This window comes from Nuphar pumila, chromosome 13 (genome assembly GCF_984573655.1).
Source record: "Nuphar pumila chromosome 13, dmNupPumi1.hap1.1, whole genome shotgun sequence".
Classification (NCBI taxonomy): Eukaryota; Viridiplantae; Streptophyta; class Magnoliopsida; order Nymphaeales; family Nymphaeaceae; genus Nuphar; species Nuphar pumila.
Genome location: NC_143261.1, coordinates 86,415,172 through 86,431,583, shown reverse-complemented (window position 1 = coordinate 86,431,583; position 16,412 = coordinate 86,415,172). Strand labels below are relative to the sequence as shown.

Here is a 16,412-nt window from a genome sequence, read left to right as displayed (position 1 = left end):
TGTACTGATGTGAACTGGATCCAGATCCAATCTAAAATCATGCAAACATAGTCCAAATCTGGTCTACATGTCATCTGAACCATAGTCCAAAGATCCATAAAGGAAAATATCAAAAAATACCTCTTTGAATTGGCACAGGTGGTTTTGCTACAATTTAGATAGTTGTAGGTACTATTTTGTAAATAGTTAAAATATGGTTTTATTTTGTAATTTTCATAAAATACCATTATTTAAAGAGAACGTCCAACCATTGTTCATTGTCTTTCTCTAGGGTTTCACACGACCCTCTCCACCCCATTTTTTCCCTTTTGCTTTCTAGATTTCTCCTTCTTTCCCCTTGTTACTCGCCTACGATTTTCGATCTTCTTCTGCTCTATTGTTTTGTGTGTTTCTTTTTCTTATATGGTTTTATTTTTGTTGAAGGTACACACGGCTGGAGGCTTCAACTCAGATTTAGTGTAAACCACCATCTACCTTCATGATCGACCGACCGAGAACCTTCTTCCTTTTCAACCGACTGATCTCTTTTCTCCTACCATCGATCTTCATCTTTGTCAACTCGGTCTCCAACGTGCTGCAGCCAAAAATGGATTCCAACAACAAAAAGAATATTTGTGGCATAAAAACCAAGGTGTAAGTCCACTCCTTTCTACCTCCACATTCATCGAGCAACCTTTAAGATGCACCTTCCTCTCCCTCTCTACTTTTTGGTCTTTAACCCTTTATTTTTTTTTAAAGAACCTGAGTCTTGGCCCATTTTCTTTTTCATTTTGTTTTGAGTTTTTGATATTATGTGTTATTTATCATCAATAATATGTTTTTGATGTCTTATCATTTTCTTGATGGTGTTTTGGTCGAGTCTTGAGTCGTCCATGTCAACGAACCTAACTAAAAAGGCTCGTCGGGTGAGTTCTGATTTACAAAATTTGTCTGTATGAATCCGTAGCGTAGTTTATTTTATATTTGCTTTGATTAGATTAAATTTAGGTTAGTTTTAGAGTAGATCTGATTTTCTTTATTTTCATATTTAGTTTTTTTTAAAAATAAAATAGATAAATTAAGGTTTTATCAATTTTCTTGTTTTTCAAGAATAGTTTTAGGTTTTTCTTGAAATCATTAGATCTAAAATAGATTATTTTTATTATTCATGTGATTTTTAACTTAGTTCATGGTTAGATTTAGATTTAGAGTAATTTAAAATAGGTTTTAAATTTTTTGGTATTTATTTATTTAGAATTTCTAAAGTAGCCGATTAGGGTTTTTGTAGAATTTTTAATTCTTTATTATTTCGTAAGTAGATCTGAATGTTTCCACTTTATTTTTATTAAAAGGGTAGTTTATTTCTTGATTGCATCACTTAATTTATTACTCCTAGCATGTTAATTAGTTTGTTTAAATTTAATTGTCGTTGGTGATTATTTTATTGTTAGTTTAACTAAATCGATAGTTAATATATTACAATAATAGTTTTTCTTTTAATTCAACCACATAGAATATGTTAATGTTATTTCTTTTTATTAGTTAGTTAATGCTAACTTAAATTCCAGAACTTTGATTTCATTGCTTAGATTAGAAATTAGTTGCTAATTTATTCCATTATGGTTTTTAATTAAAATTTTTGTTTTAGCCAAATTAGATAGGAATCATTATTTATGTTTTGATTAATTTTAAGTCACGTCAATTTCTATTTATTTTACAATAGTAGATGAGTCTGGTAGTTAGTTTGATGTTATTAAATTAATTAGATTAATTATAAATTAGTTTAGATTAACAAAAATTAGCCAATTTAGTCTTTAGTGTAATTATTGTTTTTTTGAATAGTTAATTCTTATTTTGCTGTTTTTAGATTAATCATAGTTCTGTAGTCTAATGTTAGTTCAGTTAGTTAGGTTAGTTTTAAATTAATTCATGATTATTTCATTGTTAGTTCAGTTTTAGTTTCCAAATTTGTTTAGATTAAAAATAATAGTTGTCGATTCTTGTCCTCATTTTAATTTATTGATTTAATTGCTTAGATTAGAAATATATTAGAATATATATTATATTATTTCCAGCATTCATTATTTAGTTTAGATTCATGCTAATATGTTAGTCTTAGTTAGTTTAATTTAATATTGTAAATCTTGTTAGATTAGAATATAGAATAACTCAGCCAATTCTTATTTTAATTCATTGAATACATTATCTATCATAGTTAGTTTTCTTTATTTGTTAGTTTTTAATTCGTAAAGCAAGCAGTTAGTTTGTTATTTATTGTTATTTAGTATCTTAGTTAGTTTTAATTCTTGTTATTCGATTAACATGATTTCTTTAGTTATTAATTAGTTAAAGCTTTAGAAGCTTGATTTCTTGATTTTTTAGTTAGTTATTTATTGTCTTTTTTTTTTTTCGAAAGGCAAGTTGGGGTTAGGCAAACCCCAACCAGATAACTCTTAAGCCCCATGTGGCAGAGGGATTCGAACCTGGGCCTTCAACTTGGCACAGAACCCTGCTTACCACATGGGATATATGAAGTTATTAGTTAGTTTTTTTATTTCTTGAATTCACTATTTTGTTTATTTAGTTGAATTTAGTTAATTTAGCTAATTAGATTAATTATTGCTAGTAGATAATTTAGATAGTTTAGTTTAATTTTAATTTGAATAATTAATATTTTTTTGTAGTTATTAATTGCCCTCTTAATTTTGTAGTTTAGTTTAGTAAATTAATTCTTTATTGTTTTCTTAATTTAGTTGCCTTTATTTAGTTAGTTAACTTTAATTTGCTTATTTGATATTCATTTGATAATTGTTTAGAATATGGTATGTCTCTTTTTATTTATTTTTTATATTACAGGTCTTGTACTAGCATAAGGAGGAGGGTGGGCTGAGGTGGATACACAAGAAAAGGATTATAAAGCTCTCTCTTAAAGCTCCTTGAATATTGTTTGAGGGCCCGAGCATAGTTAGAGTTTTTATTGTTTCTGTCCCTTTTGATTTTCAGTTAGCTTGTTATTAAGAATAGTATAATTTTCTCTTCCCAGTTATTAATAAAGTTAAATTCAGTGAATTTATTTTGAGCCATGACATGCCTTCTTCTCTTTAGCCCCATAAAGAGCTCCAACCATTGTGATCTAGTTTAAAATGACAATTCATTTGCCACAAAGATTTTTTTAAATTTTTGACAAATTGAGCCAACTTTTTTGGGAAATCCCGGCAGAAAAGGCAAATTTAAACATTCACAATACCAAAAAGAATAAAACTAAAAAATGCACAAAACATTATTCCACAAGATTTTGCCCAAAATTTTAATTCAAATATTAAAATCAAGATATTGTCAAAATATCAAGACTTCATCATTGTCTTTATTTTTTACCAGTATCACATTTTTTCATAAAATTTAGACCTAATCTCACAACATTTACTGCTCTGGCACTAGCCTGGTAGGCCGGCTTTGATCACCCTTAGTCGGTTTGGATAATTGGAGATGCACCAACCCCATGTGCAGCCTTGGTGGCTGTCATATATATATATATATATATATATATATATATATATATATATATATATATATATATATATATATATATATAAAACTTTGAGGAAGGCTTAAGTCTATTCTCACCTCCATACTCGCACTGGTTTTGATTTTAACCTTGGCGTCCGCCACCGTTTCATGTCCTTCATCCCTGGTTTAAATGGGGCAAGCCGGAGCAGGCTGATCCAATGCCATCCCTAATCCAATGATGTAGACCGTGATAATCATGTTTTATAACAGTTTCTTGAAATAATCTTGACCAATGTTGTCGGCCGATAAATATTGTATCGGCAGAAAATCAATACACTTCACTCGTGAATCGGCTATTTTTTAATAAATGTAAAAAGTACTTAAAATTATTTTTTAATATTATTTTAATAGCTTTAACACTTGTCACTTTCTGATTGACACATAATATTTTTTTTATTATGTTTTGGCTGATTCTTCATTGAGTTTCGGTATCGGCCTGTTCACCTGTATCGTTGGCCAAATGATATAGGACCGATACTGATACTGATACTGACAACATTGATCTATTCGGTGGACAACCCAAAATTGCCATTCAAATCCATCACCATTGGAGTACAGCAGTTAGGGATGTAAACGGTTCTGGTGCAACCCAATATCTGACTCGAATCCAAGTCCATTAGGCAGGTTTGTTAGCTAAATTCGGATCCGATTAATAATTAGATCAGGGTTTGGTATTAAGTTTTGCATTTACACCCGAATCCGACTAAAAACCCTACCCGATTAAGTGTAAATACCGGATTTTAAACTAGTCAGATCCAGGTTTGGTTTTTATCTTTTTCATCCAAATCTGAATCTGACTCAGAAGCGGATTAAGTGGGACTTGATAATGCATAGATCCGACCCGCATCCTAACCGTTTACATCCCTAATGGAAAGTTTGCACCCCTACCTCCATATACCCTAGTTAAATTGTAAATAAAGCAACAGTTGGGAATGCTGTCAGTATTGTTGCGAATCGGCCCATTCTTATTGTATCAGCTGAAAATCGATATGAAAATGACCAGAATGGCTAATTTTCAAATAAATCCTAAAAAATGATAAAAAATTATTCTTGTATATTATTTTAATATTTTAATTTGACATGTGTCTTTCCGTGGTTAAAAGTTGGCTGATTCAAAATGACTATTAACATTGGTTGGGACCATAGTGACAAATCTTGTAATATTTAGGGAAATTATCCGAAAGTTAAAAAATGTATTTTCTTGAGATATTTTCAATTTCTCACGAGTTTTTCATAAAAAAAATAAATATTGTGTTTTAAAAAGGATATTTATGTTATAGTGAAAATTGTATGGTTTTTATTTTTGAATATTTTTTATTTATATGTTCTTGTAAAAATTATTTTTTATTGTCGAGATTTTGCCCAAAAATGCAAGATTTAAAAAAAGAAAAAAAAATTCTCTCAAGTTTTTTTTTCTGTTTTTAAACTTTTGTCACTATGGTTGGGACTAGTCCAACCTTGTTATAATCCGGAAGTCAGTATCCAAGCCACCGCCTGGGTCTGAGAAAGAAGACCACCAACCCAACCCGAATGAAAAGACAGAGGTTGAGAGTAGTAAATGAAAAGGAAAGCACCCCAATATGTACTTCACCTTATCAGCTGCACTTGCACACGCCTACCTCCAACCCTAGTCAAGGGTTTGCATCTATGGCTTTTGAACAAGACAAAACACATTTTGGCTTTTATAAAAATACAATGCATCAATATCATATTAGAGATTAGGTGTGGCCTAACATGACTAAGTCTATCATTAGTACCTACCTACCATATATTAATTAAGCATGGGTGCACTATTGCTTTGCATGACAGCCTATCGTTAGGATAAACAAGGATGATCATGACCTAATTGCACATAAAGTGTGTGTGAGTAGGGACCCAAACGGGTCGCATCAGGAGTAGTCGGATCCAAAACAGCAAAAAAACTGCAAAAACTCTATCCTGAATCCGACCCTTTTGCATCTCCAAGTGTGAGTCATCCAAGAACTACCCGATCCATTCATCACATGGAAGGGCTAATGTAACTCTTACAACAAACCGCACATCTGTGCAACTTAACACCTTTAATATCAAATCTATATTCTCAAAATCGGTTTCTAAATTAAATTGTTCTTTCCAAAACCATAGTCTAATTCAGATTTAGATTGAGTCATTTTCAAACATTTAGAAATAGTTATGAAAGTACAAAAATGAAATAAATGATGAGTTAAAGGGTACAATCAAAATTTAATAAGTATCATAAACATTAAATAATACTAAAAATTGATTCAACTTGTTTTCTAGAAGGAAAACTGATTGGGTTCAAATCCGCCAATTGGACTTGATTATGACAACATTTGTATGTAAGGATGTCAATGGATCAGATTTGGGTCCGATCTAGGCATCATCGAATCCAACTTAATCGAATATGGCCTATCATATTCCAATTTAGAGTTGGATGAAAAAAAAAAATCTGAATTCAGATCCGACTAGTCTAAAACCCGATATTTACACTTAATCATATTCAAATGTTAGTTAGATTCAACAACAAACAACAACAACAACAACTACGCCTTCATCCCAAAACAATTGGGGTTGGCGATATGAACCAAAAAAGAAAATCATTCTGGGTCTTCCACATGAATCCTTCTTCTCCAATCATTTCTATCCAATGTCATGTCCTCGGTGAGGTTCAAAGCATTCATATCCTTTACTATCATCTCCATCCAAGTCTTTTTAGGCCTACCCCGACCCCTTTTAACTAATATATTTTTCCATTTCTCCATCCTTCTAACTGGAGCATCATTAGGCCTTCGCCGAATATGTCCAAACCACCGTAAACGATTCTCTTTCATCTTATTTTCAATGGATGCAACGCCTACCTTCTTACGTATCTTCTCGTTTCGAATATTATCTCTTATTGTATTTTCACACATCCATCTAAGCATACACATCCCAACTACACTCATTTTTTGAATATGATGTCTCTTGGCAGCTCAACATTTCGTACCATATAGTAAAGCGGGCCTAATTGTCGTTTTATAAAACTTTTTCTTCAACCGCAATGGCATTCTACGATCGCACAACACTCAAGTTGCACTTTTCCACATTCACCCAACCTTTATCCTATGATTTACATCTCCATCAATTTCTCCATACTTTTGAATGATAGATCCCAAATACTTGAAACAACCATCCACCAATATTTCTTGCTCACCAAGCTTCACTACACTCCCATCACTACTTCATTGCTTACTAAACTGACATTCCATATATTTTGTCTTACTCTTACTCAACTTAAAACCTCTTGCTTGTCTCCATAATTCTAACTTATCATTAACCCCAACTCTAGACTCATCAATCAAAACAATATAATCAGCAAACAACATACACCACGACACATTTTCTTGAATTGATCTCGTAAGCTCATCCATCACTATAGTAAATAGGAAAGGGCTTAATGCAGATCCTTGATGTAACCCAACCGTTATAGGAAAATTGGTTGTCACTCCTCCACAATTGGTTACTACTCCGTCGTACATATCTTTAATTATACTAATGTATTTGAGAGAAACACCTTTCTTCATCATTGTCCACCAGAGAACATCTTTAGGTACTCTATCGTATGTCTTATCCAAATTAATAAAAATCATATGCAAATCTTTGTTCATCTCTCTATATCTCTCAATAAGTTGTCTAAAAAGATGTATAGCTTCTATAGTTGATCTTCCAGGCATAAAACCAATTTGATTTTTCGATATCATGACAATCTTTCTAAACTTATACTCAATCATCCTCTCTCAAAGTTTTATAGTATGACTCATGAATTTTATACCACGATAGTTTGTGTAATCATATATATCACCTTTATTCTTGTATAGAGGCATCAAAATATTCTTACTTCACTGGTTAGGCATCTTATTATTAGTTAGATTTTAATGCAAAATTAATACTAAATTTAATTCCTATTTTTAATTAGATCCGAATTTAGCTGCCTACTAACCGAACCATTTCCAACCCCTTGACATCCCTATCTGTATCTAATTAACAAGTAGTTGGTGAAGAAGGAAAAGTTAATGAAACTGCAATGCTCTTTGGGACCCAGTCTCCTTGCATGCGGGTCCCACAAAAAGGCATATTCCAGTGTCCTGAATGTGGATAGGTTCTGATGAGAAGGGTTGGAGTTGGACAGCTCATAACTGCGGGGGACTATAATTTTCTTTTTCTTTTTACTTTTATGTTTTTGGCGTTTTGAGAGGATGCGTTCTTTTTAAAGCAGAGGCCATGATTTTCTGAATCATCTTCTGGTTGCCTCTCTCTCTCTCTCTCTCTCTCTCTCTCTCTTCGTGAAAAGCAAGAAGGGGAGGAGGAAAGGAAGCAGTGAGATGGCTGCAGCACCAACTGAGGCAGTGAACCCATCATCGGCCGGTGACGCTGGTGCGCAGAACGGCATCAATGTTATTGTTCCCGGTTGGTTCTCCGAGATGAGCCCCATGTGGCCAGGTGGGTCATCCCCCTTCCCCCAATCTCTCCTTTTGATGATCTTATAATTATTGGGTTTTTTCGACTTCCACCTTTGTTGGGATTGTTCCTTCCTGGGTTTTGGTTGATGGGCCTCATATTTCTCTCTCCTTTTGTGCATCACTTGTTTTCTTTTCGTGGGTTATGAGGAACGATGCTTATTTTTGCTCCTTTCTCTTTTTGGTTTGGCATGCTATAAGTGTTTTCCTATCTATCGATGTTAGCTTTAAGCATACTTTCAACTCAAATAGATATCTTCAGAACTGTCTCTCTCTCTCTCTCTATATATATATATATATATATATATATATATAAAGTGATAGCTGCCTAATACTTTTTGAGCGCCAGCTTACCACAGTGAACAGGGGTTTTCGGGTTGTTTTTTGCAAATCTGACCATGCAGATGTGTTCGGCATTATCGATTTGCTAGGAAATGATACTAGGACCATGTTTTTCGATAAAAAATGATTTTTTAAGCATTGGATATTTTTGAAAATTGTAGACCATTGATTTTTTAAATCTTATAAAAACCTAACTGCTTTTCCGAATCGAACGATCCAAGAGGTCGATTCCTATAAAATCAAGTATGCAGGTCATAATTGTATGATCAGATTTTAGAAAAAATAAAAAAATTCTTCCAAAACCTTACCACCTGATATATATATATATACACACCATTTTCTGTTTTTTTGGAGCAGTGGAAACACGGTCATATGTAGAGATGGCTGTTCTGATGCTGGTTTGAGTCAAAATATGATGGTGACATGTGTTCCCACTATTTGTCTTCTACGTTCTTCAGATGCAGAGTATGTAGCACGTGGTGTTAATTGTAGCTCGAATAGACAGTAGAAACATATCTCATCTCATGGGTACTCGATTTTTGCCCTCCTACCCGTATGCTTTCATGTACTGCTCTTAATGAGAAAGTCACAAGATAGCCACTTCCATGACAGATATTTGGAAATTCATCCAAACATGAATTTCTCAATTCTGATGTCCCATCTGCTAACAAATTCTAGGAAAGTATGGCTGCCCTGTGCTTTTGAATGTTCGCTGGGCAAGCTCGATGATATTCTATCAATTAGGATATGAATGGCTGCGTTACTCGTTTGTCATATCCATCAATATTGTTGCTATAAACTAAAATAGGCAGGCAACATGCCTTTTCTTGGTAATTGGCATGGAAGAAATGAGATTGGTGAGATAATCTGCATGAAAAAGAGATGAATTATGGTGCAATTTTGGACCATCAGTTTTGTCCTTGACAAAGAGGTATCTCCATTGCATTAGTTCAAATTGAAATTTTGCAGGTGATAGAAAGGATCACGAAGATACACATGAAACCACACATCAATTTGCTTATAAGCAGCATTACAAATTGTTGTTTGCTGTTGCATGTTCCAACGTGTCTTCTATCAACTCTTAAATTGAGAGCAGATCAGGTGATCTGTCAAATCACTTTAAGAAAGTTATTTGACATCTTCACCGTCCATTGTTCCTTGTGTACATTGTGGACGGTGAGGATGCCATATCACTTTTCTAAAAGTGATTGGGCAGATCACTTGCTCTGCTCTCGTTAAGTTATGCATGAGACGTGTAGATGGTTTTTAAGTGACTGAGGCTGTTAAGTTATGCATGAGACATGTAGACTGTATTTTTTTTGTCTTCAAAGCAATGCATTTTCCATCTTTTGAAGCTGAGCCAATGGGATCCTGAAGGGCTTGTGAAGATCAAATGCCATAATACAATCTGTTAGCTAGAAATAGAATTGGTGGATAATAATTGGACCACTATCATTTATGAATGAGTGTGCACACTTTCATTTTAATGTGATAATTGAACAATGTTGTACTGTTTCTCTGCTTTATGTTGATCTACCAAATTTTATGTCTCTTTCATGTTGATGTTAGTTAAATTTGATATTAAGGAATATGTTTCCTTAAGGACAGTCAGTTCAAGGAATGTAGGGGCCTTCCTGCCCTTGTACATGTGAGAGTTTGTCTTCAAGTGTCCAAGATGAGGTGCATTGTAATTTATTTCTAGTCTTGAGTGAACATATGTATAACTGAAAGGCCATTGAGTCCTAGCACATTAAACACAATCTTGTAGTTAAGCAACTCGGAATGCTAGGCCAAAATACTGAGGCATTCTTTTATTGCTTGAGTGGTACATTAATATATTTGCATGGAGCCATGGACTTCATGGATTAACCTGACTTGGCCAGATTCTGTGGCTGAAGAGGTCAGCTCAAGTTGATGTTGTTTTGTCCGATTCTTCTATTCATGACGCGGGCCTCAAACACATTCTTCTTGTATGTGCGACCAAGGATGAGTCATTTACCTAGTGGTCAAGCTTGTCCTTACCACCAACTATTGTCCTTAAATTGGTAGATGTTAAACATGTTGCAACATGATTATCATGGTTGTTTGTACTGACATATTTATTCGTCTCAAACCCAGTAGAAGAACAGCAAGACTTATTTCATCAAAATGTCGTTTGACATAATCCATAGCAAGATGCAAACATATTGTAAATAAAATACATAACGTCGATTATGGAATGTACGGTTGTATTACTTTGAGATGAGGTGAACTGTTCATGTTCTAGTCTATTTAGCTCCTGACCTTTATCATATAATTAATGATTTGAACATTACTGGAATGCTTCAATATAATCTCCTAGTGCTCTGCCTGACATTGTACAGGAGAAGCACACTCCCTGAAAATTGAGGAAATCCTCTTCCAGGGGAAGTCTGACTACCAAGACATTATTGTGTTCCAGGTATCTGTACTTCACAGTGATTTCCCTTTTCCCTTTCTCACTTTGTTTTGATGTTTATCATCCATTTTATATTTGAATATATTTGAGCAATAATTAGGTGGGGTGGGGTTGTTTTCTCTTACAGTCATCAACATATGGGAAGGTCCTTGTTTTGGATGGGGTGATTCAGGTCTCAGAGAGGGATGAGTGTGCCTACCAAGAAATGATAACTCACCTTCCACTTTGCTCCATTCCAAGTCCTAAGAAGGTATTCATTCTCTCTTGTTCATGGATAACATCACATATTTTTAAAAATCTGTATTGAACTCTGTCACACATCTCCCAAGCCCCTGGGTTCTGTTCTCAGATGAGGAGTATGACTTGGATGAAATTCCAAACTAATGATATCCTTCAACTTTTTTTTTGCTAGAAATATGTTTCCTTTTCCCAGGATGTTCAATGTTTTTTTTGTCTGGCAACATATTCAACCTAAGCTTTGTAAATTCAGTTTGAACTATGTTTCTTGTCTGAATTTAATTGTTATTGAGATTGTGTTGTTCGATTTTATTATGTGAACCAACTCTTTTTATAATCTTTCATGTACTCTGGATCTAACTTAGGACTAGGAGTATCAGCTGATTTTATCTGAGAAAGTGACTCAAATTCTCAACTTGTGTCTTCACAAGGAGCGATGAACAATTGAATACATTTATTGTGGGGGATTGAAATCTGAAATGCTCTTTTCTTCCTCTTTTTCTTTTAACTTGATAATCTTTATTCAGGTGTTGGTCATTGGAGGAGGTGATGGTGGTGTTCTGAGGGAAGTTGCACGCCATACTTCTGTGGAACAAATTGATATATGTGAAATTGACGCAATGGTTGTGGAAGTAAGTTAAATTACATTGAAAATGTTTGTCTGCATATTTTAGTTGTTTCTTTTGATGGTGGTACTTGCGGAAGAATGCTAGTCAACTTTTGCTTAGTTAATGTATTTAGTTAGTCAACAGAAACCCAAACCAATCTATCATGTGTTTTTTAATAGAGAAAAAATTCGATCCATTTTGTTTCCTTTTCTAAAATCAATTGCTTTCATTATGCTGATAGATGCAATTTTTCCAAATATGCATAACTATCAATAAGTTGGTTCTTTACTATTTTTCATTTTTGTTGTGTATTTCTTTGTATCTGTGGCAACAAAATGTTTTCCTGTTAACCATGAAACTTTTTTAAATACAGGCATGGTTCTTCTCCCACTTCCATTGAATTTTGATATGGATTGCTATTAAGAAAACTAGTAGCTTGTCATCGATTCTAGGTCCATTGTTTTTCTTAAATGTTAGTAAAAGATTTGGGTTTGATTGACATTGCTTTTAATAGAATATTTTTGGAGTAGCTGTTGCACATTGATTCATGCCTAACCTTGCCACTATGATAGACATGTTGGTACACTAATGCTCTAGCAAGGAGTTTTTTGGAATTTTTTCTTATTTGAGTCTCTTGGTGAAAAAAAAAGGATTTAAGTCTTTGAACTGGAACCTTCAGTGATCTGGAGTTCCTAGTGTGTGTTTATTTTCATCATTAATGGTACTTTGTATGTGTATGCAAAATTAAGTTTTTGAAAGATATCTTGAGTATGTGTTTCCTTCTTTTTTCTCTTTTACATCATTGCATCCATGCTCCAGGGGTTCATTTTTTAGGCGAGAGATATTTATCATGTTCTATATTCATGTGAGTCCAAGAATGCTAAAAACACGTGCTTCTCTTTTCCAGGTTTCTAAACGGTTTTTTCCTGACCTAGCTGTAGGATTTAAAGATCCCCGTGTCAATCTCCACATTGGTGATGGTATGAGCTCTTTCTATTTCTTAGTCTGGAAGGGTGTTGTCATTTCAGAACCTTTAGCAGTTGGCAGAGAAGTTCAAAATCATATATTTGGGACTTGATAACATGTGCACATTGGATCTTTGCCTGCATTAATGCAGCACAAATATTGGCTCATAAAACTTGGGCCATCATAGAACATGTTGGCCAAGTTGCTGCAACATGCTCGGTCAGCAGAGTTTGTGAACTTATAGACACACTACACAGCCTCTGGCTGACTTTGGTCATTTTTGTTTTGTTTTGTTTGTCATAAATCTTTTGGAGTGTTAGTTGAGGAAAAGGGACCAACTCAGGATTTATTGGCATCCTTTGGTTAATGTACTCAACCAGTATTTGGTTTGTTCTGCTCATATTCATTGTTTCTCTTTCTGCAGGAGTGGCCTTTCTTAAATCTGCCCTCGAAGGCACTTATGATGCAGTTATCGTTGACTCTTCTGATCCAATAGGTATTCACACCTTTTCTCAGTTCAAAGTATCAAAAGTTCCTACTTGGAGTTGCAGGTGCACCAAGTTGGTTCTTGTGATTTGGCCTGAATCACTGTGTGATTCAACTCCGTTGAGCTTCCTTTGACTGCCTGGTAGCTATTAGTTAAGATGATTTAGAGGAGCTCATCTTGGTTCAGAATTAGGGCTGGTAAACGAGCTGAATGAACTGAGCAGGGCATGTTTGGGCTCAGCTCGTTTACCAGTGAGTGGCTCGGCTTGTGTTCATTTTTAGCCGAGCTGCTCTGACTGAGACGAGCTGGCTCATGTAAAAACATATTATTCTTTTATATATTACACTTAAATATATATTATACATAAAAATATAGATATTTTATCTATACGAGCTCTCTCGAGCCAAGCCGAACACCCTCTGTTCAGGTTCAACTCGTTTAAGCTAAATGAGCTGCTTGTGGCTCCGCTCGCCAGCTATATGAACCGATCACAAACGAGTTCATGACAAACCGAACTTGAGCCGAGTCATGAGCTGCTCGGTTCGTTTACAAGTAAATCTAACTCGAGTTTTGAGTTTTGAGTTGCAGTCATCCTGGTCTCCCTCCTGGTATATCTCTGCGTGACTAGCTGGAGTTTTGAGTTGGTCTACCTGGTCTATATATTTTATATACTAGATCATTTCGCCAAAAGGGAAATCAGAATCCAGAAACGATGCAGGAAGTGGAAGTGAGGAATGAGGGCTTTTTAGGTTCATGTGAAGAAGGAAGTGACAAGCTGTTAGGAAATGTTTAAGATGTGAATTAGGAAGCTTGTATAATTTAGAAATAAAAAATCCAAAATTATCACACTATATGATACTACTAATCCAATCTCAACTGGCTGATTTATTTTCTTTAGAAAATTGCTCATGTAATTTGAATTTTTTCTGTTTATGGTATTACATAATTATTTTATTATACATTTATTAAATATAAAGACAAAAATTGATATGAATATTTTGAAGACAAAAAAAAATATTCATTAGTGTCACAATAATTGATAATTGGCAAATTAATAAATGCCAGATTACCTTTAGCATAAAAGTCCATGAATTATATAGGGAAGAATACATGATAGTTTAATGAATTACTTGACTTGATCTTCTAAATGAATTATCTGACTTTTGGGTTTAATGAAAAATTGCATCCTCTTATGCTTTGAAGTTTGAACAATTTAAAATTGGGTTGTCATTTATAATTTATCCTTTAATTCAATTAATAGGTCAACTGATATTTCTTTTTCTTATAGGAATCACAATTCTGTAGACGCATAAATCTGTTGATTTTTAACAGAAGTACAATTACTTTGCCCAAAACCTCATATCTATGAAACTACGCCTCCCATAACATGGGAAGTGAGTTTCATAAGTGCTTAGTTTTGGCTCATGTAGCAGATTCTGGGGAAGCAAGCTCCTGAGGATATATTGAAGTTTCTGGTAACCATGATCTTTACTAACAAATGCTTCTATATTCTATAGGACCTGCTGAAGAACTTTTCAAGAAGCCTTTCTTTGAATTGGTAGCTAGAGTACTTCGCCCAGGAGGAGTGGTGTGCACACAGGCAGAAAGTATCTGGTTGCATATGCACATAATAGAAGATGTTGTCTCTAACTGTCGTCAGGTATTCAAGGGCTCTGTCAACTATGCATGGACGACAGTGCCAACATACCCAAGGTAGCCTTTTTAGAGAATATGCTAATTAGTCAAATATTTGATTTGGTTTTGATAAATTACATATGTTGCATTATTCCAGTGGTGTTATTGGGTTCATGCTCTGCTCGACTGAGGGTCCAGCTGTTGATTTTCGCCACCCGGTGAATCCCATTGATGTTGAAAATGGGAACCAAGGCAAAGGAAGTCGCCCTTTGAAATTTTACAACTCTGAGGTGATTCCTTATCCTTTAATTTTTTTGCTTGCTGTAATACACAATGAATCTTAGGTTACAGGAGTTGAATCACTTGGAGGCTTGGATGATAGGCCAACTCTACTGGTGATGGGAAGCTAACATAAGCTAATCAACCGACTTGATAACTTCTAAATCAGATTTGCCCATATAAACCTGTTTCTGTATTACTCATCATAAGATCGTATCGATTTTCAGATTCATTCGGCTGCTTTCTGCTTGCCATCCTTCGCAAAGAAGGTTATTGATTCCAAAGCTAAGTGATACTTGCTGGAGGGATACAACGGGTGAAAGCTGCTTTCTGTGCAAAGCTGTTTGTTACAACTAGTTCCATCTTGAAGCAGTTTAGCTGCAAAGAGAGCGGTTGATCATGTGGAGTCTTGATATGAGAATGTTGTGGTGCGATGTCGTAGTTACACTACTGTATTTCTATTGAAATTTCAAGGGCATGAGATCTGCAACAATAAATATTGACACAATAATATTTATTTTTCTTGCTTATGGAAATTTTGGTTCTCAAGCTGTGGATAAGACGGCTCTGTTTGGCTGCAACTCATTTGTGTTTGCTTTTAAAATAACTAGGTTTATGATGAAATATGCTTTATTATTGTCCTAGATATTGCAATGTGATGCTCATCATGCTCAACTTTGAGTGTCGGTTGATTTTAGGACATGTCTGAGTTGAGAAGAAAATGGTCTAAATTTGGTTTCCGCAAGTGCCAATACGTGATGTAGAGAAAAAGTCTCCTGATCAAGCCATACATTTGGTGCTTCTGAAAGAGGTCATGCCCTTGAAAGGTGTATTGTCTGTGCAGGATGCGGCACCCTCTTCCTTCCAATGGTTATATCGGTGCAATCCTGGTCAATGCTTTCCATCACTCTATGGAATTTGAGGTGGGCTTGACCTCGTCATTTAGCTCAACAAGAGAGTTAAATGGGTTATGTCAACTGCATCGCCAACACGAGTCCGTTTTTCGGTGTTGGATCCATTTGCAATCAGGAGCTTGTCATGGTCATATATCACAGTCACCACAACATATCATGCATAGATCTGAATGTGTCGATTAAAAACTAGGTGGAGGTTTAAGATGCAATTAACAAGGGCAGCTTGCTATCTTGGTAGGTTCAGATCCAGCTAGTATGTGTTGGTGAGTCCATTTGATACGAAATTTAGTGTAGAATGTAGTGTTAAAACGTTCGCCTTGTTGGCACATAAGTAAAACACAAAACCTACTTCCAACTGGCCAAAATGACCATGGTTTGGCTAAATAACCCAAGTGCCTTAGGCATTTTTATCAATCTCTCCAAGTGGGAGAATTGCAACTTGCAAGTAGTCGGATAGATTTGGCT

The 16,412-nt window shown here is 34.7% G+C and overlaps 1 protein-coding gene across 2 annotated transcripts; it reads left to right on the top strand.

The window, feature by feature from the left end:
• Positions 1 to 7,767: 7,767 nt before the first annotated feature.
• On the top strand, positions 7,768 to 15,569 carry LOC149818989 (spermidine synthase-like). 2 transcript variants are annotated; one of them, XM_089985148.1, is made up of 9 exons: positions 7,768 to 8,025; positions 10,748 to 10,824; positions 10,949 to 11,071; positions 11,586 to 11,690; positions 12,574 to 12,646; positions 13,057 to 13,128; positions 14,637 to 14,832; positions 14,912 to 15,044; positions 15,261 to 15,569. In XM_089985148.1, the coding sequence occupies exons 1-9, from the start codon at positions 7,908 to 7,910 to the stop codon at positions 15,324 to 15,326; spliced, it is 963 nt and encodes a 320-aa protein (XP_089841274.1). In that variant the 5' UTR covers positions 7,768 to 7,907; the 3' UTR covers positions 15,327 to 15,569. The 2 variants fall into 2 exon arrangements, with proteins under 2 accessions (XP_089841274.1, XP_089841275.1); XM_089985149.1 differs by lacking the exon at positions 10,949 to 11,071.
• The last annotated feature ends 843 nt before the right edge of the window (positions 15,570 to 16,412 follow it).